A 24,837-nucleotide genomic window follows, 5' to 3' on the forward strand; every position below is an offset into this window, starting at 1 on the left:
TGAAAGTATTGACAAGCATCGCTTACAGTAAAGGATGCACAGTGTGAAGATGTGATCTCTAGAAGCAGACGGACACGATCAGCGCGTGAGGGTCCCTATTTGTTGAATGAAGAATAAAAGGGTCAGACTAGATGGGTCAGCAGCAGTTTAGAAACGTGAACAGTATCCATTCCACAATTCCATTGATAAACCCTGACCTGGCTGCTCTGGGAAACGTCTCTGAGGAGGACTGATCATCAGTCCCTCAGCTCTCTCTTCTGTAATACCATCCTTTTTCTAGATGCTACACCCCTTGTATAGATACCACACCCCTTTTTCTAGGTGACACACCCCTTTTTCCAGATGCCACACCCCTTTTTCTAAATGCTACACCCCTTTTATAGGTACCACACCCCTTTTCTAGGTGTCACACTCCTTTCCCCAGATGCCACACCCATTTTCTAGATGCCACGCCCCTTTCTCCCTGTATTATAACTTGTCAGTTTTTTGGTACATGCGAAAGGCTTTGGTCAGGTAAACTTTGAACTCACTCCTGAATAAGCAACACAACTGATAGAGTTCGGTTTGAATTTGCAGAGCTGGAGCTGTGGGGTTGACTGAAACACTGCCATCTTTATCCCCTGGCTGTAAGAATGATCACAAGGGCAGCTTTTTTTTTTTTTTTTTTTTTTTTTTTTTTTTTAAAGAGCGCTTATATTAGTTAACCTCGTCAAACAAGGACCGACTTGTCGAGCTCATGAAAGGATTTCATTTACACACATATTTCCCCCTCTAAATATCTTTCAAACATTTTGATTTAGAAAAGTACCTCAAATTATGTCATCCACGTTATGCTGTTAGTATGGAATACTAAATCATGTTTGGTTGGACTGGCAGACAGCTCTATGGGTTAGACCCTAGTGCTTTATCTTTTACTTTGCAGTCTCCTACTGCCTCTACACACCGGACGCAATGCGATTTTAGAGAACTGACCAACTGAACTGACCGCTGAACTCCCTTGTGCGCCTTCTTCAGTAAACAATGGTGGAAGAAAAGGTAATTCTTGCAGCATCAGCATACCAGGAGCTGTACAGTAAAGCACACAAAAATTGAAAAATAGAAACTACTTTATCAGTGTGGTTTCTGTATCACCAACCACCAATGGGAGAGACACCTCCCGAGAATTCAGCCCTGCAGAATGACCCAATCCCTTCCTTATGTACAGTACGTTTCACTTCCTCACAATCAGCCCTGAGGAATCTTTCTGAAGGACACTGCAGTAATTAGTCAGTGTAAAGACTTGCTTGGACTGGAATGGACTAAACGAGCCACTGCGTTTCCAGGTCTTTGTTCCAACCATGTCCTTAACTGTGTAACTGAACCACTGACCAGGTCCTACAGCCCTTAATCATGTGATACCCATTAAACCAGGAACGGAGCGGCCCTCCAGGACCAGAGTTTAATACCACTCCCCTGCTGTAGGCCAATAATGTCACGGGTCTACTGCATTTAATGTTTGAATATTCTTTTCAAATTCAAATGTGAAATATTCTTGAATTTCTCAGAATTCAATTTATTACAGTAGATACAGGGGTAAGACCCCTCTTGCATAGCACTTTCACTATTCCAGGTTTTACTAAGAGCTTGAGTAGCCACAGTGTGTACAGATAACCAGCTTGGGCGGGTGTCTTATTAAACTCCTAGTAAAAGCAGGAATGGAATCAAAATGCTATGCGATGGGAGTCTGAGTTCCATCCCTCCAATGAAATGCATGTGTCAGGAACAGGGCTGCACGATGGTTGCTCAAGAACAGGCGAGAGCAAGCTTGTCCCTTTCGACTCAAACTCGGTCTAACCCTGTTTTCACATTTCCCAAGCTCAGAGCATCCACATGACTGCTGGGAGCGGGTCACACCGCCGCGCTTGAGAGTCAGACTGGAAATCTACCTTCTGACTGCAAGCGTCCCTGCGTGGCGTCACTTACACAGTGAACCCAGAGTCCCCTGCAGGACTGCTGCGACTTTCACAGACAAACCCGTTATATAAGTGAAACGAAAGAGAAGACTTTACAAACGCCGCTCTGTGGACACTGTGTTCCCTTTAATACGTGTAGGGGTGCGGGGTAAATACATCTTAATTATAGCAGGATGTCTGAAAGCGTGAAAAACTTGACGATGACGACGCTCTGTCCGTACCACCCTAGCAGGGCACAAAGTTTCCAACCGAGAGTCAAGCGTTCCAATTCAACGGCAAACCCGAGCCATGCTATTACCATTAAGGGCAAAAATGATCTCCACTTACCCAGCAAGAGCAGCCTGTGCGTCTGTTTGTATTCCCTTTTCTCGGCTTTCAGGCTCTTGTCTATGCTCCGGCTCCGCTTGTTTTCCGACTTCATCCGCGCTTTCTCCTCTGCCCTTAGCCTGTCCCGGAGCTGAGGGTCTGTCGCAGGGTCCGCATGTCCCTGGTCCCCTTCTATTCCTCCCGTGCCACCCCCGCACCCCGTGTAGGTGATTGAAGACTGGGGTCCTATTACCCGAGACCTCAGACTGTGGCACACACCCATGCTGTATCCAAAACAACCACACAAAAACCAACAATGTGTATTCCAGTTCCACGACACAACTCAACAGCATAGCACCATGATCACAATAATAAGCAGTCTCAATAATCCGGTGCGCAGCGTAGCCAGATCAGCGGTTCGGTTAGAGCCGCTCCTCTGTGCTGTCCCCCAAGGTCTTCCCCCCCGCCAGAGCACTCGCCTGGTCGACCGCCTGTGGTGCTAGCTGCTTCCCCGGTCGGTTTAGTGCACCTATCACTCCCCACTCCCTCCCCTTTGTCCTGATTACTTTACAGCAACAAGGGAAAAGACACACTTCGGGAACGCGTGATCAGGAAACGTTAACCATGTTTACCGTAATTGACCGAAAGAGAGGGGACCTACACCGCCACTGGAGCCGAGTGTGCGCACCGTACTGCACTGTCTGTACGCGCAGCACAGTGGACGAGAAAAGACTAATAATAATAATAATAATAATAATAATAATAATAATAATAATAATAATATACACGCCATCTCTACCCCCTCTCTGCGTTCACAGCAACGGCCTCTGTGTAACACTCAAGTGTAAAGCATCTGCTGAAATGCAATTTACAAATAAAAATAAATACATAACACAGACTGGGCTTCTTATAGTACTACTTGAGTTAAAAAAAAAAAAAAAAAATCAGTTCCTCAAAGCTATTTAACCAGATTTTTTTTCCCAATACCAAAAAGTGAAGGGTGTTCGGTGGTTGTATTCTATCACCTAGAATTTCAGGATTGAACATTCTACCCGAAGTCAGAACAGCAGTACAGAGTTTGAAGTTTGATTTCGAAATGTCACATTTTTTCCATTGTTGTCAATTTTTGTTGAAAAAAAGTGCCTGGAAAACTACAAAGCCAGTTCATTATAAGGTTCTGCAACACTTTTGCCCGTAGCTGTAGTGACCGGGAGACTTGTTAACTAATTCTGCCCACACTGCCCGCCCCGTGAGCTATGTAAAGTCACAAGATAGCCCTGCACTGCGCTAACATTCACAAGCTTCGCTTTAGTGCTGTTTTGCTGTGTTTCTGAGTGAATTAAGCCATTCTTTTCATCTGCGTTATACGACCCTATAGCAGGACGCACCCCTCCTGTGAAAGACGCCATTCTTCAATGAAGCGTGTGTGTCTGCACCTCTAATGACAAGGAGCTGTCAATCAGTACTGTGCCATACAACAGAACCCAGTCCAGTGTTGTTTTCATTAACATCCCTCTATATTTTATAGAGTTTCACTTTGAAGTGATATGCACGCACTAGCTGTAAACTTAGTGACTTTAGTTTAGACAAAGATTGTTCTGTTGGTTCACACCCTGGGGAGCAGTGACAGGGCTGATCTGACACTCTGAACACACAGCATTCACACCCTGGGGAGCAGTGACAGGGCTGATCTGACACTCTGAACACACAGCATTCACACCCTGGGGAGCAGTGACAGGACTGATCTGACACTCTGAACACACAGCATTCACACCCTGGGGAGCAGTGACAGAGCTGATCTGACACTCTGAACACACAGCATTCACACCCTGGGGAGCAGTGACAGGGCTGATCTGACACTCTGAACACACAGCATTCACACCCTGGGGAGCAGTGACAGGACTGATCTGACACTCTGAACACACAGCATTCACACCCTGGGGAGCAGTGACAGAGCTGATCTGACACTCTGAACACACAGCATTCACACCCTGGGGAGCAGTGACAGGGCTGATCTGACACTCTGAACACACAGCATTCACACCCTGGGGAGCAGTGACAGGACTGATCTGACACTCTGAACACACAGCATTCACACCCTGGGGAGCAGTGACAGGACTGATCTGACACTCTGAACACACAGCATTCACACCCTGGGGGAGCAGTGACAGGACTGATCTGACACTCTGAACACACAGCATTCACACCCTGGGGAGCAGTGACAGAGCTGACGGCCTTCTGTGAACACACAGCATTGCACACGCTCGGTGATGGTCAGTGACAGGACTGATACTTACTATTCATTCTGAAGCGCACATCAGTTCACAGCCTGTGGAGCGAGTGAGCGGACTGATGCTGTCACATCTGAACACACATGCATTTCAGCATCCCTGACACTCTGAACACACAGCATTCACACCCTGGGGAGCAGTGACAGAGCTGATCTGACACTCTGAACACACAGCATTCACACCCTGGGGAGCAGTGACAGAGCTGATCTGACACTCTGAACACACAGCATTCACACCCTGGGGAGCAGTGACAGGACTGATCTGACACTCTGAACACACAGCATTCACACCCTGGGGAGCAGTGACAGAGCTGATCTGACACTCTGAACACACAGCATTCACACCCTGGGGGAGCAGTGACAGAGCTGATCTGAATGCTCCTGTGTACATTACATAAGCCGTGCTGCACAATTTTGAAGATAAACTTTTTTTTTCTGAAAGGTGTAAAATATTGTTAATTTTGAATGCTTGCATGTCGTTCATTTTCAATTGGATGTCCCTTAATCTAGGATGTAACCCTTAAACAAGGGGGCATTGTCAATACAACTCCATAAGGGGAAGTGGTCAAATAACTTACTCCTGCAACATTGCTCTTTGGAAGTTGTTTAGAACGGGGAAACATGATTTGAACCCAGTCTCCAGGTCCCAAAGTCACTGTCCGTTGAGCTACAACAGCGGGGCTGTGTCCAGCACAGCTACAGTGGATATGCCATTGCGGAGAGCTGCAGCTCTATTGAAGAGCTGTTCATGTCACCAATCCTGAAGAGACTAAACCAGGGGAGAGAACAGCAGACTCCAGTGATGTGCTAACAGTGTCTGGGACTGTGACGCTCTTTATGACAGAGGGGAGGATTGCACTCTGCTTGCTCAGTCATGTGCTTACTCATTTTTACATTGCTTGCTTGCTACTAAAGCAGCATTTTTGTGACTGGCTTCACTAGGACTGCTTCGGGTGGAGAGCTGTGCCTATAATCTTCACTCCCCACATCCTTTTCTTAAACACATGGCAGCAGATTTTTATCGGCAGGGTGAGAAAAACAGCACCAGTCCTGGTGTATATCCTACTCTCTTCCACAAGGTGGCACTGTGGTTTCAGGATGAAACATCAGGACTGGCCTGTCATCCGCAACATGGTCTAACAATCTGTGATGTGCGTCTTTGTCCAGCCACAGTGTTAGAATATATCTGTGGTGTTGTAGCTGCGCTCCACATTGTAGTTCCTTATGGGCGGTAGTAGTTTATTAAGCAGCTGGACATCCTGTAGATTCTCAGTGAATTGTCATTAATAGTATTTGTCTTCCCAAGTTAGAAAACTAAAGGTGATCTGATGTGTGCAAATGCAGTAGAGCTCCTCAGTAGAGCTCCTCAGTAGAGCACCTCAGTAGAGCACCTCAGAATGTAACCACTAACCCTTTGCCAATAATCTGCCCCTAGTGGATTGCACTAGATATCACCTTAGTATTTGCTTCTATTGCATTCTATAACATTTCAATATATACCCACTATGTGGCTATTGTTACTGAGGGAATAATAGATTTTAAATAGAAGTGAGCAATAACACCCTACAGGGAAAGCACCTGATCTGGTTCTGCCCAGGTGGAGTTATCATTTCACGCAGGCTTCCTTTGACTTAACCAACAAACTAGAAATCGTATCCTGTTTTGAATGGGTTGATGGGCCCAGGGGTTGTGAGAAATGACAGTCCAATTATCTTTCTTGCCTTGAAGTGTTAAATACACGATGGCACAAGACACTGGAGCAGAGCTATTAGAGGCTTTAAACAATCAAACCTTTTCAGATTCTGTCTCTAATTTCACACAGACCCGGAAGGCTTGTCTGTGTTGAAATGTGATCTGCAGAGATTTTCACACTAGAGCTCTTTGCTTCAAAGGGTTACCACTAACTTCACTGGCTGGGCCAACTTCAAAACTAAATGCAGTTCCAAGCATTCAATAACATTGCGTTTTGAAACAGCCTGTTGTAACCAAGGCATGTTGATTGATGGTCTTTTGCACAGTGTTCTGTAGCAGCTGTGACTGTGCAGCACAGAAACGACAGGCTGTACACTGAAGCATGAGTGAGTTCCCCTTACTGCTGCCGGGCAGTCCTGCACCAGGCCTCGGACGAAGGCTAAGTGAAGAGGCTTAATATCCCAGACACATTTCTTTATTTAAAGGTTTTTTGAGTGATCATGGAAAGAAACTTGACCCCAGCTTCCGGCTGTGGTAAATAATGGGCAACAGAGTGCATCTCATTTAGCCAGAGTGGAATCCCAGGTATGGACACAGAAAGAATATTAATCCAATAAAAAAGCTCTCATCACTTTCACAACTCCGGCAGGAAAGCCAGAGCTGTATTGAACCACTAGCCGATAATTCACAGTGAAAACACAAACTAATGCTTTTTTATTTCACTATGTTTTGTTGTAAAATATAATTGTACTTGTTTTAGATAATAATAATGAGAAGAAAAAGAAGAAGAAGAAGAAGAAGAAGAAGAAGAAGAAGAAGAAGAAGAAGAAGAAGAAGAAGAAGAAGAAGAAGAAGAAGAAGAAGAAGATATTGTTGTAAGGCTCTGGTCCAAGCTTTACTCTCACCTCTGACACCAATCTGGCGTGACGTGGATCCAGTCGGGTTTGATGCAGAGATGCCTGGGAGACTTGGAAGGGCCTTTTTTCAGTAAAAGGCAGCATTTCTACAATGGTCTGCCTGACTGGAATTAACCCGCTTTGCAAATAATTAAATCAGGACACACTGAGGGAGCACTGCACTCCCTGCATCAACCGTACCTCCTATAGATAATGACATCTATGTCTCCTAGTCTGTTGGAAAGCAGATTTGAAGATGGATCCCGTGTTCCTTGATGCACACCTTAGGTCTGACATTGAAATATTTCAAGACTGGCGTGACTCACCAAGGTTCTTCACAAACCATCCCGTGCTGTACACCACTGGCAGGTTGGAAGCAGAGGCCTCGGAGGCAATGGGAAAAAGAGAAAACGATCGTAAATGGGCCAAGGGAAACTGTTAGACCCAAGGTCAAAATCGATGACTGTAAAAGCCGGGCTTAGAAAAGCGTATTTGTTTAAATCTAGTATCACTGCTCACCTAACATTCAACGGGCTGCCCGGCGCCACCGCTCGCCTAACATTCAACCCGCTGCGCGGCGCCACCGCTCGCCTAACATTCAACCCGCTGCGCGGCGCCACCGCTCGCCTAACATTCAACCCGCTGCGGGGCGCCACCGCTCGACTAACATTCAACCCGCTGCGGGGCGCCACCGCTCGACTAACATTCAACCCGCTGCGCGGCGCCACCGCTCGCCTAACATTCAACCCGCTGCGCGGCGCCACCGCTCGACTAACATTCAACCCGCTGCGCGGCGCCACCGCTCGCCTAACATTCAACCCGCTGCGGGGCGCCACCGCTCGACTAACATTCAACGGGCTGCGCGGCGCCACCGCTCGACTAACATTCAACCCGCTGCGGGGCGCCACCGCTCGACTAACATTCAACCCGCTGCGGGGCGCCACCGCTCGCCTAACATTCAACCCGCTGCGCGGCGCCACCGCTCGCCTAACATTCAACCCGCTGCGCGGCGCCACCGCTCGCCTAACATTCAACCCGCTGCGCGGCGCCACCGCTCGCCTAACATTCAACCCGCTGCGCGGCGCCACCGCTCGCCTAACATTCAACCCGCTGCGCGGCGCCACCGCTCGCCTAACATTCAACCCGCTGCGCGGCGCCACCGCTCGACTAACATTCAACCCGCTGCGCGGCGCCACCGCTCGCCTAACATTCAACCCGCTGCGCGGCGCCACCGCTCGCCTAACATTCAACCCGCTGCGCGGCGCCACCGCTCGCCTAACATTCAACCCGCTGCGCGGCGCCACCGCTCGCCTAACATTCAACCCGCTGCGCGGCGCCACCGCTCGCCTAACATTCAACCCGCTGCGCGGCGCCACCGCTCGCCTAACATTCAACCCGCTGCGCGGCGCCACCGCTCGCCTAACATTCAACCCGCTGCGCGGCGCCACCGCTCGACTAACATTCAACCCGCTGCGCGGCGCCACCGCTCGCCTAACATTCAACCCGCTGCGGGGCGCCACCGCTCGCCTAACATTCAACCCGCTGCGCGGCGCCACCGCTCGCCTAACATTCAACCCGCTGCGGGGCGCCACCGCTCGACTAACATTCAACCCGCTGCGCGGCGCCACCGCTCGCCTAACATTCAACCCGCTGCGCGGCGCCACCGCTCGCCTAACATTCAACCCGCTGCGCGGCGCCACCGCTCGACTAACATTCAACCCGCTGCGGGGCGCCACCGCTCGACTAACATTCAACCCGCTGCGCGGCGCCACCGCTCGCCTAACATTCAACCCGCTGCGCGGCGCCACCGCTCGACTAACATTCAACCCGCTGCGCGGCGCCACCGCTCGCCTAACATTCAACCCGCTGTGCAGCATGAGCAGTGTTTCAATATCCACACATTGAGTCCTTTTTATCAAATCTTCAACATTTCCAGCATAATGAATAGCCTGCACCAGGGAGTATGTCTAAGAATTTAAACAGGATGTTAATAACATGCTGTATTCATGCAGTGATGGAGGGTGTTTGAAGCACAATGCTGGCTGTTCAGTGTTTGCATGGAGCGTCTATATACAAGTTTTAAAAAGCTTGTAAATTTTTTTAAATTATTTTTTATTGTTATTATCACTATTATTGTATTGTTGCCTAGCATTTGAGAGCAGCAGGGCTTGTAAATTACAAAGCCAGCTTTAGAAACTTCTTCGTGGGATTGCCAGTCCATTGCACATCGTGAGAGCCAGCCAGCTCATATGAATGTTCCCCATTGCAGAGAATGCATAGGTTCCCTATCGTTTTGTATTATTGTAGAAGGTCACGACCCCTATTAGGACAATCACGTTACCTTAGTTACAATGGATGCTAATCCGAGTCTAATAAAACTAACCTGCCGTGTCCTACAGTGAAGCCAGAAGCATTGCAGTGGCCAGTGGCACGCTTCTCTAATGAGATTTAAAATAATCAACCACCAGGAGCCGCTAAAGAGTCAAATCCAACACTGACACGTAATCACAAGCAAAGGACACACGTTTGGGTGAAAGCTTATGTAAAAATAATCACAACAAATAAAACCACTTAACCTTTTTTAACATTTCTTTGGAGTTCACTATACTGACTCGTGGCACAAACGCTGCATGTCAAGGAAACGTGCAGCCAGACGCTGCGGTTCAGCCCTTTAACTGCGTCGGATTTCAAATAGCATGTGCTGAATAACATGTAGAGCCCTGTCCTGGAGAGATAGATTCCACTGTGTCACTTATCAGCCTCCATATGCTGCCAGCTTGCGAAACTGTGCGAGTTGCAATTCATATAAAAAACAAACATGCATGGTTTTCCTGCATTTTAAAACACACAACTTAATTGCTGACTCTAGAAGTTTTCCTTTTTTTTTGTTTTAGTTTTAGTTTTGTTTCCTCGGCTATAGCAGAGCTTGAGGGGTTATAACCTCCCACTGCTGCAAGTAATTACAGGAGCAATTCTATTTGTCTGGTTCCTAGAATTAAAGTAGAAAGTATTAAGGATTATTTGTAATATTCACAAAGCAAAAAAATAATCTAAGCTTTATTTGACATTTCAAAGCTTTTTTTAATGATGTTATAAAAGTTGTATTTAAAAATGTGAAACAATGTTCTGGTTCGTCTCTTTATTTACTGCGTTTCAAGTCAAACCATGATGGAAAAGCTGCTGTTGAACACTGCTGTTCAGGTGTAACAATTCAGCTCTTGTAATGTGTGGTTAGAGAACAAGAGAAACGACTGAACACTGCACAGCTCCAAGTTCACAGGCACAGCAAATCAGCTCTTGTAATGTGTGGTTAGAGAACAAGAGAAACGACTGAACACTGCACAGCTCCAAGTTCACAGGCACAGCAATTCAGCTCTTGTAATACAGTGTGTGGTTAGAGAACAAGAGAAACGACTGAACACTGCACAGCTCCAAGTTCACAGGCACAGCAATTCAGCTCTTTTAATACAGTGTGTGGTTAGAGAACAAGAGAAACGACTGAACACTGCACAGCTCCAAGTTCACAGGCACAGCAATTCAGCTCTTGTAATACAGTGTGTGGTTAGAGAACAAGAGAAACGATTGAACACTGCACAGCTCCAAGTTCACAGGCACAGCAATTCAGCTCTTGTAATACAGTGTGTGGTTAGAGAACAAGAGAAACGACTGAACACTGCACAGCTCCAAGTTCACAGGCACAGCAATTCAGCTCTTGTAATACAGTGTGTGGTTAGAGAACAAGAGAAACGACTGAACACTGCACAGCTCCAAGTTCACAGGCACAGCAATTCAGCTCTTGTAATACAGTGTGTGGTTAGAGAACAAGAGAAACGATTGAACACTGCACAGCTCCAAGTTCACAGGCACAGCAATTCAGCTCTTGCAATACAGTGTGTGGTTAGAGAACAAGAGAAACGATTGAACACTGCACAGCTCCAAGTTCACAGGCACAGCAATTCAGCTCTTTTAATACAGTGTGTGGTTAGAGAACAAGAGAAACGATTGAACACTGCACAGCTCCAAGTTCACAGGCACAGCAATTCAGCTCTTGTAATACAGTGTGTGGTTAGAGAACAAGAGAAACGATTGAACACTGCACAGCTCCAGTGTGTGGTTAGAGAACAAGAGAAACGATTGAACACTGCACAGCTCCAAGTTCACAGGCACAGCAATTCAGCTCTTGTAATAGTGTGTGGTTAGAGAACAAGAGAAACGATTGAACACTGCACAGCTCCAAGTTCACAGGCACAGCAATTCAGCTCTTGTAATACAGTGTGTGGTTAGAGAACAAGAGAAACGATTGAACACTGCACAGCTCCCAGTTCACAGGCACAGCAATTCAGCTCTTGTAATACAGTGTGTGGTTAGAGAACAAGAGAAACCAGCTGTATAGAAACTGTTCCTGCAAGCTGAGCCACACCCCCATGCAGTATAAAAGCCCTTTCTGGTCACTCAAGTGTTAAGGGCTTCAGCTGAGTTACACTGCCTCAGTTCTGTGTCAGGAAACATTCTGTCCAAACTCCAAGATGCGCGAGATCGTTCATCTGCAGATCGGCCAGTGTGGGAATCAGATCGGATCAAAGGTAGGGCCGTGTTCATCTTCTCACTATTTCTGTTATAGAAGTGACCAACAGTCCAGGTATTCTGTCAAGCCCCAAAGGGCTCCTGTAGGGTTTTTATTTTATAATGTTATCTGATGTGTGTGAGACATTCTAGTCAGGTCAATTGCTGTATTAAAAAAACATGCACACAGGACAGGGGTGTTATGATTGGTTAAGCAGGCACAAAACAACTCCTATTAGAGAATCTATTTTCTACCCTGTGGAAATTCTGTTCTATTTCAATGGATTTGCTGTCGTGCTTTTTGATCAACCCATATATCATCCAAACTCAAACACACCCCAACAAGCTTGCACATGGAGGTTAGAAATGCTAACTCAAATAGGGCATTATAAAAGCACGAAGGCTGGTGGAAATGAGGAAGTTAAAATAAATAAAAGCACCACTTGTTTGTGTATTTGAGTGGGAGCCTGCAGAGTCCTGCCTGCAGTGTGTGTGGAGAGGGGGGTGGGTGTGTCCCAAGCAGGCTCTCTATCAGGAGCAGGCTGATAAAGAGGACCCGGGGCTGAGCAGTGAGTGTGAGGAGCAAGATAGGGATTCACAGCTAACCACCGAGGCACAGCCTGTCATTTACTATGGGGATAGTGCTGACAGCATTTCATTTATATTACATTTTTTCCAAGTTCTAATGCAATGTCTGACACTGCTCTAAGCCACAGCATTACACAACACTGCTATATTGAGCTTGAGTTCTTGTATCTTGGCATACGTGAAACTGCTCTCGATCTCACACCTGCTGTGCTTCCTTAGTTCTGGGAGGTGATCAGCGACGAGCACGGCATCAACTCCTCTGGAGGGTATGAAGGAGACAGTCATCTACAGCTGGAGAGACTCAATGTCTACTTTACCGAAGCACACGGTAAGGGCAGCCGCGGCACACAATTACAAAAACACACTGCGGACTTGCTTTCGGATTTTATCTTGGCGAACGATTCCATTTCAGAAGCAGAGTCCTGTGTCAGCTGTGTGTTGTTCATACTGTTTTCTTGTGTTTTTGCATTTCCTCTGCATGTGTAATCGGTTTGTTTTGGTCTTTTGTCCCACCCCTATCAGCTGGGAAATATGTTCCACGCGCTCTCCTGGTGGATCTGGAACCAGGGACCATGGACAGCATTCGGAGCAGCAGAATAGGACAGCTCTTCAAACCGGACAACTTCATCCACGGTAAGTACTGCCCTACTTGCTCGCTACACTACTGCACAATCCAAACAAAGATCAAACTGTCACGGGCAGGTCGGATTGAGAGATCCCTTTTATTTTCATTTTTTAATGGTTGTTCTGCACGCCTGTAGGTAACTCTGGAGCCGGTAACAACTGGGCTAAGGGTCACTACACTGAAGGAGCGGAGCTGGTGGAGAACGTGATGGACGTGGTGAGGAACGAGTGTGAGAGCTGCGACTGTCTGCAGGGCTTCCAGTTCGTCCACTCCCTGGGCGGCGGTACGGGCTCAGGCATGGGCACCCTGGTCATGAACAAGATCCGTGAGGAGTACCCGGACCGGATCATGAACACCTTCAGCGTGATGCCGTCCCCCAAGGTGTCCGACACGGTCGTGGAGCCCTACAACGCCATCCTGTCCATCCACCAGCTGATCGAGAGCGTGGACGAGACCTTCTGCATCGACAACGAGGCGCTCTACGACATCTGCTTCCGCACGCTCAAGCTCGCCACGCCCACCTACGGGGACCTCAACCACCTGGTCTCCATGACGATGAGCGGCGTCACCACCTCCCTGCGCTTCCCAGGCCAGCTCAACGCCGACCTCCGCAAGCTGGCTGTCAACATGGTGCCCTTCCCCAGGCTGCACTTCTTCATGCCAGGGTTCGCGCCGCTGACGGCCCGCGGGAGCCAGCAGTACCGCTCCCTCACGGTGCCCGAGCTCACCCAGCAGATGTTCGACCCCCGGAACATGATGACGGCCTGCGACCCTCGCCACGGCCGTTACCTGACCGTGGCGGCGGTCTTCCGCGGCCCCATGTCCACCAAGGAGGTAGACGAGCAGATGCTGGCCATCCAGCAGAAGAACAGCAGCTCCTTCGTGGAGTGGATCCCGCACAACGTCAAGGTGGCCGTGTGCGACATCCCGCCCCGCGGCCTCAAGATGGCGTCCACCTTCATCGGCAACAGCACGGCCATCCAGGAGGTGTTCCGCAGGATTTCGGAGCAGTTCTCAGCCATGTTCCGGAGGAAGGCTTTCCTGCACTGGTACACAGGAGAGGGCATGGATGAGATGGAGTTCTCCGAGGCGGAGTGCAACACCAACGATCTGGTGTCCGAGTACCAGCAGTATCAAGAGGCCACAGCTGATAACGAAGAGGAGGAGGAGGAGGAGGAGGAGGAGGAAGAGGATGCAGGGGAGGCAGAGGCAGGGACCCAATAGAAACACAGTATGAACAAAGTTTTAGAGAAGGGATGGGTGGGCAAAAGGCAGCAGGTTCTAACATTATTATTATTTTATAAGGCAGTCTCTTTACCTCACTACACATTGGGGATAGAGTTACGTAGCTTTTGTTCCAGCGAAGTAAAAAGCTATTCATGTTTCAAAAGCAGCAATAGACAGCGTTTTTTTTTTAGAGGGTTTTTAACGACATACATAATGAGACTTTCTATTGGAAATTTTTTTTTTTTTTTTTTTTTACTCTTTACATTGGGGCAATATACCTTGTAAATCTAGCCCGTTGTACGTACAGCAAGCGGTGGTTATTTTGGGCGAGTATATTCAGGGCTGTTGTGCAAAGCCAGGTGATATTTTGTACATACCAGCTGTCTAGTTTATTTCCAAGCAAGGAGACTTGACAAAGCCATTTTTATTCTAGAACGCTGGATCAAGTCTTCTGCTTGAAGCGGCCCAACTCAGTTCTAGCACGAAGCATGAGTTAAGAACACCCCTGCAGAAGACACTGCTAGTGCAGCTTGCCTGCTCCTACACGCGTGTTTCAGCTCATTTTCATTTATTTAATGATGTGTTTTACACATGTGCTTACCAGGTGGAAATCCTTGCCGCTCTCGTTGATTTGCTAATTTGCCGAAGACAGAAATCATTTGAACATTGCTTTTCTAGTTCTTAGGTCTTTTTTGGGGGGGGGGGGGGGGGGGGGGGTGTGTGTGTGTGTGTGTGTGTGTGTGTAAAAAGAAGCCGGAGGAGGATGAGGATTGTGTATTGTTTTTTGCAGAACTGTGTGCAGAGCACAGCTGTACACATTACATGACTTTCCTGGAAAATGTGAAAGCCTCATCTTCTGCCGTCAATTTAAATGAAGTCACAAGTTCAACAAACAGCAAACAAACTAATCCTAGGCAATAAAGTTTAGATATATCCTTACTGCATACTGAACACATGTATCCAGGTTTGCGATTAAAGCGTTTGTCACTTACTAAGTGTTTTACTGAAGTATTCCCTTGTTTGTAACAGTACTCAGCATTAAACACAAGGGAACAAAGGGAATGATCATAGCACAATAAACTCTGGTAATTTACTGTCACGTGGAAATAACATTTACTTCTGAAGTCTTATCTGTGATTTACCACCAATATTCACAAAAGAAAACAAAACCACTATGTGAAAGAAAGTACTCGAAAGTATTCTCTCTGTATACAGGTATATACATGCGATACAGGTTTGTACACGTGTGATAAGAAAGAGGTTATGTTAGAGAGGAGTTACATTATACTACTTTTCTTTAATGATTTTTTTTTTTTTTTTTTAAATGGTACTCTTAAACACCTTGTTAATTTCATGTCACCCTACCACAATAAAAAGGACAAAGTTTAAAATAAACTGTCTTTCTAGTTATCACAAACCTGCACATTTCTGTGCTATCGTAGCTACACAGAACCACACAGTTTAAAAATGCAGACAGTCACCTCCATATAACTCCACTAAACATCATCCTGGGCGAGCAACATCATAATTTGGGGAAGCACATCTGAACACCACATGTAACAATGTAAGGATGGCCTTGGGACAGGTGTTGCCTCTTACCACTTGATTCTGATACAATCAATAAGTCTCATCACACATTGGGCAGTAATGGTACTTTCACTACATTAGCTAGTCTGGGAAGAGCCCTCAAGTGCAAAGCGGAATCTTACAGAACAGCTAGCGGCTGCATGAAGCATTGAAACAAAAGGGAAAAAAAAAAAAAAAAAAAAAAACCACAGGCACGAAAAATACATAAAAGGCCTCTGCTCAAGCAGTTTTATAAGTCACTGAACTACAGGGGTTTGCGTGTTGAATGAATTGGAATCTGGTCTTGCACTGCATATTTAACACAAGGGGAATCTGCTGGAAACTGAACGGCCAGACCAGACTTCACAGGCGAGAACCACCCTCCAACACTCCAAAGTGAGGCAGATCCTAGAAGAGAACAATAAACAAGGTTACATTTCTACTGGTTTAAAATCAGACAACGCTTCAATTAGACAAGCAAGTCCATCACTCGTCTGCTACGAATTGAACAGATCAAATAACGCGCCCTGTAGAGAAAGTACTGCCACTTCAGTAACGATGCAAAAGCAAACGTCCCTCAGTTTCTAGGATTTGCAAGTTCACAAAATGACATTCTACCCAGTGAAATGTTGCGTCTCTTGCAGTTACAAGGGCAACTAGTTGTTTCTCTGCATAATGTTACCTTTAGGTTAATAAAACCTGATCACGGTGATATGAAATTGTCCTGTCTGTTGCTTCTACACTCAGGGTCTCAATAGATATTAAGTAAACAGTAGGCTTCGTTTTCATACACCGTGCGATCTTATTATACCAAAAACATTCCAACGAAGCCCCGACAGCAGCCTGTCCCTGCAATGCAAATACGGAAACTCAGCATACCGATAGGACTGCTGTAGAGCGCGCCATAGCCAGGGGCAGTGCTGTAGAGCGCGCCATAGCCAGGGGCAGTGCTGTAGAGCGCGCCATAGCCAGGGGCAGTGCTGTAGAGCGCGCCATAGCCAGGGGCAGTGCTGTAGAGCGCGCCATAGCCAGGGGCAGTGGCATGGCTATGCAAATGCAGTGGCTCAGCATCCATGGAAAAGCCAAAGTCGTTTTACGATTGTAGAAATGTGGCAATTTGTGAGCAATTCCAGGAGAAGGCAGTATTTACTATTTTACAGGGCATTCGCTTGTTCCCCTAGCCCTCCAAATAGGAATACCCTGAACACAAAATATAAAGGGGACAAAGTAATATCTATAAACAATTCTTAATTATAGAATTAAAACATTAGAGTTTCTAATTCTCAATGCTTACATGCTGCTGCCTTTGGCGGAAGGACTTTCACGCTGAATCCAGCAGCCTTCTCTGCAGCTGCCTTGTACTGCGGCTTCAGTGCGGACCGCAGGGCCTGGGCACAGATCGCAGAGTAGCGGATATAGCTGGGCGGAAAGAGTAATAATACAAAATGAATAGACGTGTTCCGTGTAAAATAAAACACGACTTTAACCTGGAGATAAACCAGACGAGTTCAGCGCTTAGGAGGACGGCCAAGCTGATAATCGACCAGACAATTCTCTTAATATCTGAACATGAATGACACATTATATACAGCACTTATATTATAGCATTCGCATCCTAATAGGTGCTTTTGAATAAAACATGCAAATATCACACTCCTCTTCCATTGAAAGGGGAAACCCTAAATACAAATATACAGCAATAACACAATACAGTGGAACATAGTGTTAAATCCAGGGTTGTTATTATCACTTGCCATGCTCTGGTTAAATTTGAGAAGCCTGCTGTGTGCTATACAGGCCAGACCTCAGCTCCGCACTGAAGGTGAAGTCATAGCGGTGAAACGCAGGACTAAGCCCGTATCAACGCGTACACTTCTCAATCAAGCAAGCACACAGCCCCGGAGGAAAAGCACAACTGAACCAGTAAGTCATACATTAGCGTCAATGCCGCAGACCGGCTTGCAGTTGAACAGGGCAAGTGCGCAGCGCCCGGGGCTCAGCTAACTGAACCCCGGAGTCGAGAACATGCGGGGAGACAGAAGCACGGATTAGAAACCCCTGCTTGAACCAAAACAAACATCAAGCACGGCTTCGTTTACCTGAGACCAGCCTGTCTCCAGTAGGACACCATTTTCAAGCAGCTCCGACAGTCTCGTCCTGTCTTCAGCAGCGTCAAGGACAGCGCCACAGCGGATATCCTGCGTGCATTGGCTAGATTTTATACTGGGTGAAACACCATGACATGTGACCAGAAAATAACTCTCTATACGGGAATAACTGTATAAATAACTATATTAATATACATGCATTACAGAATATATTTCAAAATTATTTTGCGCATTTTATCCTGCAAATCTGGTCCTCCTTAAAAAATAAATAAATCCGCTTTTCATCTCTGTTTGCTAAAAATAAACAATGCGGTGAATTCCCAGTTTATAAGCTATTTGTTAATCACATGTATTAATACAATAAAACACCGTCCATTCCTTTCCTTCGTTCGGGAAATGAAGTCTTCCCACCAGCAGGGTGCGAAACACGGTCTACCCGCGACTTTAAACACCATCGACCTTTGCGACCGTTTACCCCATTCCTGTATTAAACAAAACAAAACGTCCTTTAAATTTAAAACAATTCTAAAATAAATGTGCGAATAAAAGAAATTAAACTCAACGGGTGTTAGCTGATGTAAAAATAAGCCCGGTAAAGCGTTGTGTAAGCGGGTTTTGTGCCGGGGCTGACGGAGAGGACGGGGGAAGCTCTCAATCACAGTTGAAGATGGCGGCTCTGCGAGCGGCGGTGTTGTCGGGGTGCGGGAGGACCCTCCTTAGTGCCCCCAAAACCATCCACACTTCCCGGGTAAGGGACTCTCTCGCTCGGGAAGAAAGCGGAGCTCTTCCCTGCGGCTGACTATCGAAACTGCAGAGCAATAACAGAGTTTAATTGAAAGGAGAAGAAGATGAGGGGTATGGCACAGTACCGGCAAGGTCATTCGTGCGCTTCCAGGGAATGACTTTCCCATCAGTTATATTACTATAAGCGCTGCGTGTGGTGCACCTGGCGGCTTTCTTAACTGGGCTGAATCTGTTTTGCTATGTATGAGATGCATTTTAAAAGGCTTACGTTAAGAGCAATGCAGCTTCACTGATAGGGTTCTATACTGTCAACCCTGTGATGTTGAATAAATAAATGAATAAACAAACAGCAGCGCAACGCGAGCCAATATAATGGGGCTAGCAATAATACTAATAAATGCTCTTGAGATTTCTGAGGACGAATGTGTAAGATCAGCGATCGCAGTGGTTGTGTGTGGGGGGGTCAGGTGGCAGGCTGGCCCGTCCTGTGCTAGTCAGACTTGTGGAATTAGGGTATGATGTGAGATTGCGTTTCCGCCCTGTTATAAACTGTGGAATGGTCCAGTTTAAAAGATTGAGGTGTTATTTGTCTTTCCGAGTCCTATCCGTTTGAAATTTGTTACTATAAAGCCCTTGGCTTGGGGGAGTGTGAAATTAGTGATTTTCAAAGTTTGGTAACTTTATGAAACTGACTGTATGACAGTATATTAATTTGCAGAGTTGTCAGGATCAATCCATTATTAATCTGCTATTGTGATATTTATATTCTTGCTGGTAGGTCAGTTAGGTCATGTCGCAAGGACATCAAGCGATTGTTTGACAGGTTTTCACCCATATCCTTGACTGATCCTGATCAAATTCCCAACTTGTATTTGTTTGAAATGGCACATTTCATGATGGAATTATGGCTGGTTTTGTCTGTTTCAGATCGGTAAGATGTGGCCAGCCACCAAGATGCTGGTAACCCTCAGTGTGTGTTTAAGAGATGATCTCCTCATCTCAGCAAATACCACTGGGTATCTTTCATTGCTAAGAATTAGGCTTATTGTTGTTAATTTAAAAAAAAAAAAAAAAGAAGAAATAATTGGGTTGGTTCTCAGAAGTGGCATATCTGTGGGTAATTAAAGTTGGGGGCGGTTACTCTAGTGATTGTTGAACTGGCAAGGTCGTTCCTGTGGTGGCTTCTGGAAAGGTTCTACAACTCTGGCCACCGTGTGGTGTTGCTGCCTTTGGGCTTGTGCTTCACACCAGTGTCATGCAGGAATGGAAATAAGATTTCACCAGCGTAGCTGTTTCACCCATTCCAGGTTTTACTACGAGCTTGATTAGCCACAGTCTGCATAAGGAACAAGCTCAGGTTTGTCTTATCAAATGGATAGTAAAACCAGGAATGGATCAAGCTGCTTTGCAGTGGGAGTCTGTTATGAGAGAATTACATGACCATTGTACAGCACTAGAAAAATGACGTGGTGCTTTAACTTCTCCCTATTGCTGTGCAGGAAGATTCGCTATGTATATTGTACAGTGTAACTGCACAGATCTCTCCTCCAGGCTGCTGTGTATATTGTACAGTGTAACTGCACAGATCTCTCCTCCATGCTGCTGTGTATATTGTACAGTGTAACTGCACAGATCTCTCCTCCAGGCTGCTGCTGCTGTGTATATTGCTGCTGTGTATATTGTACAGTGTAACTGCACAGATCTCTCCTCCATGCTGCTGTGTATATTGTACAGTGTAACTGCACAGATCTCTCCTCCAGGCTGCTGTGTATATTGTACAGTGTAACTGCACAGATCTCTCCTCCATGCTGCTGTGTATATTGTACAGTGTAACTGCACAGATCTCTCCTCCAGGCTGCTGCTGTTGTGTGTATTGTACAGTGTAACTGCACAGATCTCTCCTCCATGCTGCTGTGTATATTGTACAATGTAACTGCACAGATCTCTCTTCCATGCTGCTGTGTATACTGTACAGTGTAACTGCACAGATCTCTCCTCCATGCTGCTGTGTATATTGTACAGTGTAACTACACAGATCTCTCCTCCAGCCTGACTCCTGAACAGCCATTCTGATGCTGCTTGTTGTTTTGTCTTCTTTCTTTCCTGTGATCCTCCACAGGCCAGCATGTCCTTTGCCAGCCTGTCCCGTGGGAGGAAGGTGGCTCTCTCCACGCTGGGCGTGCTCGCCGCAGGGGGAGCTAGCTTGGCCCTTGCCCTTCACCATTCTGTCAAAGCCTCTGACCTGGAGCTCCATCCTCCAAGCTACCCCTGGAGCCACGGCGGCATGCTGTCCTCACTCGACCATGCCAGGTGAGCGAACCGGGAAACTGCTGTCGGACTCCTCCTTTCACCCCAGGACACGCCTGTTTCCAGTGCATTCAGTTACACTTCCAGCACTGCTTCAGCCTGTGTCCCATTCTGCATCCTTTTAAAACTACTGGTATACTGTCTAACGGTGCAGAGTGCTGGGAAGTGAGTAGTCGATTGAGGACTAGCCTTTGTCAGAATGGCTGGGAATTCACTGGCAGTGGCAGGCTGAGACTGTGCCTAATCTGTCAGGTCTTATACTATAGGTCTCGATATAGAAAACAGTAGCATCATTTTAACTGCGTGAGGTCAAAGCCTGTGCTTTTCAGTGAATAACCTGGGTGCTGTGTCTGTTGCAGTGTCCGCCGTGGTTATCAGGTGTACAAACAGGTGTGTGCAGCCTGCCACAGCATGGAGTACCTGGCCTTCCGTAATCTGGTTGGGGTGTCGCACACAGAGGCTGAGGCGAAGGCTCTGGCTGAAGAGGTATGCTGCTCAGATGTGTTTTCAGTAGGCCTGCCTTTAAAACTGGTTGAAAAACAAAGTGATCTTGCTTTTGATTAATGACACCAGCTTCATGACCAAAAGCACTGTGTGGCTCTCTTTCAGATTTGTTTGAAATTTTGTGAACCAAAATCTGAAAAACCAAAACACCTTTTTGAAATAAGCAATTAAACCTTCCACATTTAGAGCTGGCAAGCATTGCATATTGCCTTGGTATAATGGGCCTGAGATTGCATAGTACCAGCTGACTCTGTAAGCAGGGTGATTTTTAACAAATCTAATTGCTATTGTCATTTTTAGAGGACGAAATAAACTGTGATGCATTTATCTTAAGTCTGTAAAACCAAACCGCTACTGCCAGCTCTGCGAATGTGATGATATTCCAGAGCCCGGGTCTTCTTTTCACTGTTGTGGTATCTGTTTGAATGCAGCTGATTCTGTTTGCAGGTTGAAGTAGTGGATGGTCCTGACGACAATGGAGAGATGTTCACCCGTCCTGGCAAGCTTTCAGATTATTTCCCCAAACCGTACCCCAACCCCGAGGCTGCCAGAGCAGCCAACAATGGAGCCCTGCCTCCTGATCTCAGCTACATCGTCAATGCCAGGTCACTTTTACTGTCTTTTACTCTAGATGTGTTCCCCCTCGGGCAGGTTTGTGTACAGCTGTCAGATGCCTGTTATCCTAGACACAGTGCATGGTGGCATTGGGCACATTTTGTATTGTCAACAAGTTGTTGATGTTGAAATGTCTTGATGCAGTCGGACTGCTCTCGCTGAACGTGTTTGACTGTATTTGTGGACAATGTTGGCTAATGCACTTTTACATCCGAGATCCTTCAGCAGGGATAGAAATTAGACTCCCGTTGTGTAGCAGTTTGAGCCATTCCTGGTTTTACTATGAGTTTAAGATGATACACCTGAGCTTGTTACCCATACATTGTGGCTAGTGAAGCTCATAGTAAAACCTGGAATGGGTGAAACTGCTATGCTCTGGGAGTCGTATTCCCATCACTATCCTTCAGTCTCTAGCTGTGTGGTGATTGGGTTTAATGACTCCATGCTGATGGAAAGTGATTGGGCACTTCAATGGGAAACCAGGAGATTTAAAACAGACCTACAGGTGGGGAATAATTGTGTGTTCGTTTCTGAACAATCCAGATCCGACACGCCTCCTGCAGTGAAACGTGTAGTGTTGTGTGTTTCCCTGCAGTTCTGCGATTGCTTGCCCTGTATTCAATGCCCTCTCCTCTTTGCCCCTGCAGGCACGGCGGTGAGGATTATGTCTTCTCCTTGCTGACTGGGTACTGCGACCCCCCAGCGGGAGTATCTCTTCTGGAGGGCGTCTACTACAACCCCTACTTCCCGGGACAGGCCATTGGAATGGCGCCCCCCATTTACAACGAGGTCTTGGAGTACGATGATGGTAAGACACACCAGCCTGTTAAACACTAAACTGGAATGAGAGGGTTCACATGCTTCAGATCTGCCCAAATCCTCCACTCCACCCATTTTACATTTTTTCAATCCTTGTGTTTTTTTTTTTCAGATGACTAGGAAGGTTGGCATGTAATGTAGATATTTATAGATTTTATACATACATCATCAACTCCAGCCGTCCTGAAGCAGTGAAAGGGCTCCATGCGTTGTACTGCAGCATAACCAACTTGTCATCGAAGACGCACCATCCTAACAAATTGTATTCTGTATTATACAGAATAGATCCCTGCCAGTTAAATCAATGTATTTATTTATTTTCATTGCTAAATAATTTTGTACAGAAATACTGCATTAGTTAAGTGAAGGAATTTACAGTTTTTATATTGATCAATCAAATATTTATGTAATACTGGCTGACTTGCATTCTGCATTGGTTCAGTTTATTTGGTTTTTTTCCCCTTGCAGGTACCCCAGCTACCATGAGTCAAGTAGCTAAAGACGTGTGTACTTTCCTGCGCTGGGCTGCAGAGCCCGAACACGACCAGCGCAAACGCATGGGGCTGAAGGTAAGATTGCCTCTAAACTCAAGAGCAATATCTTCTTGTACTTCTGTGTAAGTCAGGAGCAAGATCGGTCTGACCCCGTGGGCCGTGTTTACCTGGGTTTGGGTCTCGGCAGTGATTGCACGTATAGGCACGGGACCGCGGAGCATTGAGTGCATAGCAGATTATTTCTCTTCTGCTACTGGAGCGCGTCACTGCGCTGTTTAGACTGCCATGCTGTACCAGAAAGTGTGCTTGTGCAGAAGCCACGGGCGCATCCTGTTGTGTTACTGCTGTGTTTAACATAAAGGTGTTGTCTTTCCTTTTTCAGCTGCTCATGGGTTCCGCTATCCTCGTGCCCCTGGTTTACTATCTGAAGAGACACAGGTGGTCAGTGTTGAAGAGCAGAAAGATTGCCTACAGGCCACCTAAGTAAACTGCACCCTCCAAGCTGCCTGTCCTTACTTCAGCTCAGATGGAGCAAAAACATTTTTTTTTTTTTTTTTTTTTTTTTAAATCTTCCAAAAAAAACAAACAGTAAAAATCAGTAGCGGAGCGTAGTTTTGTCTTCATGTGTTTTCAAGGCGACGGTCTTTCCCTTCACTTGCTGCTACACATCCCCATGACAAACAGACACACGCCATGGTTAAAGAACACATGTTTTAAATAACTGTCAATTACTGTCAAATAACAGTAACTTCTTAAGAAAAAAAGGAATCGATATGAAATGTTTTGCATTCTTTGTTTTGGGAATATGGCTGCTCCAGCTGCTGTTGGTAATGCAGTGATCTCAATTGATCTGCCCACTGATGTGAGCTGTGGACGCTGTATCTTAAAGCTTCTGTACACTTTTTGTGTAAATATTTAAAAAATAAATAAACTCGTGCACAATAAAATGCAAAAGCAATCCCAACGGACTGGCACGTTCATTTTCTCTGGGTGCTCCTGAATAAGACGTTGTTCCTGCACTAGATTAATTTGAAAGCACAAAGCCTTTTTTTTTCTTTATAAATGTTCTCAGTGTTTTGAATCTTACTATGTCACCTGGTAGGCTATTCCCTACAAATAATGACATTTCTTTAAAAATAGAGAAGAAGAAGAAGAAGAAGAATGATGATGATGATGATGATGTAAGTTCTGTTGTAAACGCACTCTTGCTTTGCTTCCTTGTTCTTCTCTCTGTGCACAGCGTGTTCCTCACCTCCCTGTTCAGAACTGCTCTGATCAGTATATAGAGCTCTTCGTTGGTGCTGTTTGGCACCAGGGTCCCCACCCTCATGTAGTACTATGTCCAGCAGTGTGATATAAAGCTGAAGTGAGTTTTCAAGGGGCTGACAGGTTAATTACACCACAGCGTCAGCCCCAGCAGTGAACGTAATATTTCTAAAGGTTACCAGCAAACAGCCAGAACGTGTTGTACTACATTGTATTACACTGCATAACATTACACGACACGACACACACGTGTGACTGCCTGCATCTCCTGCGTG

At 46.3% G+C, this 24,837-nt stretch overlaps 3 protein-coding genes across 3 annotated transcripts in view; 2 read left to right on the forward strand and 1 right to left on the reverse strand.

Moving 5' to 3' along the window:
* Positions 1 to 2,847, reverse strand: part of LOC121298118 (guanine nucleotide-binding protein G(s) subunit alpha-like) — a 27,986-nt gene extending 25,139 nt beyond the window's left edge. Inside the window, exon 1 of the mRNA XM_041224945.1 lies at positions 2,280 to 2,847. Within this exon, the coding sequence (XP_041080879.1) occupies positions 2,280 to 2,541 (262 nt within the window). The 5' untranslated portion in view covers positions 2,542 to 2,847. The remainder of the gene's footprint in view (positions 1 to 2,279) is intronic.
* An 8,399-nt stretch (positions 2,848 to 11,246) lies between these two features.
* Positions 11,247 to 14,837, forward strand: LOC121297788 (tubulin beta-6 chain). Its single transcript, XM_041224285.1, has 4 exons — positions 11,247 to 11,719; positions 12,507 to 12,615; positions 12,810 to 12,920; positions 13,049 to 14,837. The coding sequence occupies exons 1-4, from the start codon at positions 11,663 to 11,665 to the stop codon at positions 14,134 to 14,136; spliced, it is 1,365 nt and encodes a 454-aa protein (XP_041080219.1). The 5' UTR covers positions 11,247 to 11,662; the 3' UTR covers positions 14,137 to 14,837.
* A 3,488-nt stretch (positions 14,838 to 18,325) lies between these two features.
* LOC121297789 (cytochrome c1, heme protein, mitochondrial-like) lies at positions 18,326 to 24,196 on the forward strand. The gene is made up of 7 exons (XM_041224287.1): positions 18,326 to 18,561; positions 20,677 to 20,867; positions 21,224 to 21,350; positions 21,816 to 21,973; positions 22,631 to 22,791; positions 23,271 to 23,371; positions 23,679 to 24,196. Exons 1-7 carry the CDS (start codon positions 18,481 to 18,483, stop codon positions 23,781 to 23,783), a joined length of 924 nt encoding a protein of 307 aa, XP_041080221.1. The 5' UTR covers positions 18,326 to 18,480; the 3' UTR covers positions 23,784 to 24,196.
* Positions 24,197 to 24,837: the final 641 nt, after the last annotated feature.

The sequence above is a fragment of the Polyodon spathula genome, chromosome 23, assembly GCF_017654505.1.
Source record: "Polyodon spathula isolate WHYD16114869_AA chromosome 23, ASM1765450v1, whole genome shotgun sequence".
NCBI classification, from domain to species: Eukaryota; Metazoa; Chordata; class Actinopteri; order Acipenseriformes; family Polyodontidae; genus Polyodon; species Polyodon spathula.